Below are 4,228 nucleotides of genomic sequence, written 5' to 3'. Positions count from 1 at the left end.
AGGCACGCTGTTGCCACCCTTTTCCCCTTTCTGGTCCCAGCCCCGCTGCCCTGAGCCCAAATAGGACCGGGGGTGGGGGTGGGGACAACACGGACGCCGGCCTGGTGCTGACCATCCTCCTCGCTGCAGCCATGATTTCATCGGCGAGTTCACCACCAGCTACCGCGAGCTGAGCAGGGCCCAAAGCCAGTTCACGGTGTACGAGGTGAGCGCGGCCGCCCCGGTCTGCTGGGCCCGCAGCCCGCCGGCTTCCGCACGCTGTTGCTTGCCCCGCTTAGGTGCTGAACCCACGGAAGAAATGCAAGAAGAAGAAATACGTCAACTCGGGAACTGTAAGCGCTTCCTCAGCCTCGCCCTGACGTTGACCCCAGCTCAGAGGCAGGCTGCGGGCTCCTGTCACACCGGGTTATAGCAATGGTGACCACAAGGGGGCGCCACCGCAGGATTTTGTTTTTTACCTTTACATTCTGGCAGAATAAAAGAAGCAACCAAAAAAAAAAAAAAAAACTCTTGGGTTCCATTTCCAAATTTAATACACCTGTTGAAATACAGCCTCTAGAAATTGAACAGGTAGTGGGCATGGTAGCACACACCTGGGAGACCCTATTTCAAAAAGACAAAAGAAAAAGTGACCAGTGTAGCTGGTAGGCACAGGACAGAATCATGTACTGACTGGCCACCTCCTAACACCTCTGTAGCTTTTCTGTGCTCCCCACTTTCCAAGTAGCAGGGCCACCTCTTCTGTCCCACAGGTGACACTGCTGTCCTTCTCGGTGGACTCTGAATTCACCTTTGTCGATTACATCAAGGGAGGGTGAGTGGCAAGCCAAGGTCTGACCTGAAAGCCCAGGTTTGCTTTTCCTTTTTTTTTTTTTTTTTTAAATTTATGTTTGTTTATTTGTTTGAGACAGGATCTCACTGTGTAGTGCAGGCTGGCCTTGAACTCTTTCTGTAACCCAGGCTGACCTCAAACTCAAAACAATCCTCCAGCCTCTGCCTCCCTCCCGAGTGCTCAAGCTACAGGCCTGCACCACCACATCTGGCAGCTTTTCTTACTTTTGAGATTCTGGTGATGAACTGTGAGGTACAGGCAAACTGTGAAGTGCTCTGGATAGGGCACAAGGCTGCCCTTTCATTTGTTTATAGTGCTACCCTGCATTCAGCTTCTGGTCCCCACAGGAGGGCAGCTGCTGGAGCAGGGGCTCCAGAAGGGCTCAGGTGCCTGTAGGGCGGGAAACAGTTGTGGCTGGGGTGGTGTGTAGCCTGGTAGCTCAGGGGCATAGCGGGCTTCACTTACACAGCCTCCTGGGGCCTTTCACCAGCACACACAGTTCTGGATAGACAGGAGGAGGCTGGGAGACTTGTGGTTTGTTCATTGTAGGCAGGCAGACCTAGGAAATGTACTTTGCTTCCCTGAAACACTTCTCCTATGTAAAACAGAGGCATTCACCACTGCTTCAGGGCTATAGTCAGGGTTAAATTCGGTTAAATCTGACACATTGTCAGAGTAAACATTTAATTCTGGTTCCCAACATTTGCTTCATGGACGAGCAGCATTTGGGATTTGTTGACTCCACCCAGACTGCCTGGATTGTACGCTGCATTTTAACATGTGTATACACAGTAACATTTAAGAAATACTGGTGGTGCCACATAGTGGCACAAGACTGTCATCTACCTGGGAGGCTGAGGCAGGAGATCAAAAGTTCTACCCTATCCTGGGCTATTTATTTTTTTATTTATTTATTTATTTTTAATTTATTTGTGTGTGTGGCCAGCTCAGCCCACCAGGGGGCGGGGCTGGCTGGCATGTGGTGCTGGGGATTGAACCACGGTCCCTGTGCTTTGCTAAGCTTGTTCTAAGTAGGTGCTTTAGACCACTGAGCCATCTCACCAGCCCCTCCTGGGCAATTTAGAAAGACACTCTCAGATTTTTTTATTCTTTTAATTTAAGACCAGTTGGGGCTGAGTGTGGTGGCACAGGCGTGTAATCCCAGCCCTTTGGGAGGCTGAGGCAGGAGGATCATTGACAGTTTGAGATCAGCGTGGGCTACAATGTGAGCTCAAGGCCAGCCTGAACTGCACAGTGAGACCCTGTCTCAAAAAGACAAAAAAAGAGACCTAGAGAGATAGCGTGGTGGTAGAGCATTTGACTAGTAGGTACAAGACCCTAGGTTCAATCTCTAATGCAAAAATACAGAGAGAACGTGAAAGAGAGAGAACAGTTATTTGTCCCTCACTGCTCTTGCCATCTGCTTCTCCACAGGACGCAGCTGAACTTCACGGTGGCTATCGACTTCACAGCTTCCAATGGTGAGGCCTGTGTGGGAGGACAAGCGGGGGGAGGGGACTCTGAGGGGGGTTCCCTGACTGGCCTCATTCCTGCCTGAGGAATGGTGTTTACCTAGCTGAGAAGTCTTGTGTGTGCCTCAGAGGACACGTCTGTAGGCATGTAGGAGGGATGTGGTTGGCACGAAGCTGGGCAGAAAGACAGATGGATAGATGGTTTCCTCTGTGTCCTCCCCGGGCAGGTGAACAGATGAATGGAGGGGAGAGGGCTATGAGCAGAAGTGGATGGGTGGAGGGCTAGATCAGTGAACAGAGCAGGTCGAGGACAAGGGCTGTCCTGAGTTCCGGACAAGAGCTGCATGGGTAGCAGTGGGTGGACCAACAGGGAAGAAACGGGAATGAGGATAGGGAGTGGCTAGCAGGCGGTGAACAGACCCTTGTTCAGAGGAGGCATGTGCAGGAACAGGGTGAGCGGGGCTGGCTAGCTGCCTCAAAATGACATGGTCCCAAGGTCAGATAGGACAGAAAGAAATGACAAGTGGACCAGCAGATGCCCGGTGGCAGCTGTGTGGATGGCTGGGTGCCCACAGAGTCATGAGGAAGGACAGCTAAGTGGACTTCTTATGGGGTGCCAGGGTAGATGGGCACAGGTAGAAGACTGCACAGGTGGGCAGAGAGGGCAGGAGGGTGGGGACGGATCCAAGGGCATGGGTGGGACATGGGAACCCTGAGGGAGTACCTTGGCAGAGTGTGGTGGGGTAGGGGAGCAGGTGTGGACCCAGGATCTCTGCCCTGCCCATAGGAAACCCTCTGCAGCCCACATCCCTGCACTATATGAGTCCCTACCAGCTCAGCGCCTACGCCCTGGCCCTCAAGGCAGTGGGAGAGATCATCCAGGACTACGATAGTGACAAGCTCTTCCCAGCTTATGGCTTCGGAGCCAAGCTGCCCCCCGAGGGTCGAATCTCGCACCAGTTCCCCCTGGTATGGCGTGGGCCGGGCGCCTAGGCTGGAGGGCAGGGCCCCAGGATGCACGTGGCTGGCGAGGGTGCAGCGCAGCGTGGGAGGGGAACATGCGTGGCTTTGGGGGTTGGAAGGACGGACTCCAGGCTCAGCATGGCTCGGCAGCGCGAATTCCTCCCCAGAACAACAACGATGAGGACCCGAACTGCGCTGGCATTGAAGGTGTGCTGGAAAGCTACTTCCGGAGCTTGCGCACGGTGCAGCTCTATGGCCCCACCTACTTCGCTCCGGTCATCAATCAGGTGGCCAGGTAAGGGGGGGAGGTGTGCTCGGAGACTGGGGACCTGAGCTGTAGGCTGGTCAGATCTGGGATGGAGAGGTTACGCAGCTGCTCACCATGGGGTGAACTACTCCAGGCTGCTCCATTGGAGTGACAGCCGAGCCAGAAAACCCACCCTCGGGGAGGTGGGGGAGGCGCCAGCGAGCCCGACCCCACTGCTCACTAACACCGAACCCTGCACCCCGCGGTCTCCTTGGGCCACAGGTGGGCAGCTGTGAACACCTCCAAGGAAGGCTGCTGTCAGGTTAGATAACAGTCATCCAAGAGCCCTGCCAGAGGTCAGCGCGGTGTCATCCAGGAGTGAGAGATTGACAAAAGGTGCAAAAGCACAGAAAACACGGGCCATATACCAAATAATCGTAAAAAATCAAAGAGGACGTTAAGAGTAAATTAATGACAGAACTAAAACCAAACATATATCAATAAACATAAATGGGATGAGCAGTGATTGAGCTTAAAAGAGACTCTTGCCTCGTGAAATTTAAGAAATTAATCTGTTCCTTATAAATTTTTTTAAAAGTTCTGATTAAATTTGTTTTATTTTTATTTTTTGGCAGAACTGGGGATTGAACTCAGGCCCTTGCGCTTGCCAGGGAAGCGCTTATTCTACTGAGCCATCTCCCTGGCCCCTAAATT

General features: G+C 52.9%; 1 protein-coding gene across 1 annotated transcript in view; it reads left to right on the top strand.

The window, feature by feature from the left end:
- The first annotated feature begins 344 nt into the window (after positions 1-344).
- Cpne9 (copine family member 9) overlaps positions 345-4,228 on the top strand; it is a 12,179-nt gene continuing 8,295 nt past the window's right edge. Inside the window, exons 1-4 of the mRNA XM_023704188.1 lie at positions 345-814; positions 2,267-2,313; positions 3,092-3,273; positions 3,435-3,562. Coding sequence (XP_023559956.1) covers positions 3,124-3,273; positions 3,435-3,562 — 278 coding nt within the window. The 5' untranslated portion in view covers positions 345-814; positions 2,267-2,313; positions 3,092-3,123. The remainder of the gene's footprint in view (positions 815-2,266; positions 2,314-3,091; positions 3,274-3,434; positions 3,563-4,228) is intronic.

Source organism: Octodon degus, unplaced genomic scaffold, assembly GCF_000260255.1.
Source record: "Octodon degus isolate 3935 unplaced genomic scaffold, OctDeg1.0 scaffold00008, whole genome shotgun sequence".
NCBI lineage: Eukaryota > Metazoa > Chordata > Mammalia > Rodentia > Octodontidae > Octodon > Octodon degus.
This window is presented reverse-complemented; position numbering and strand designations above follow the sequence as displayed.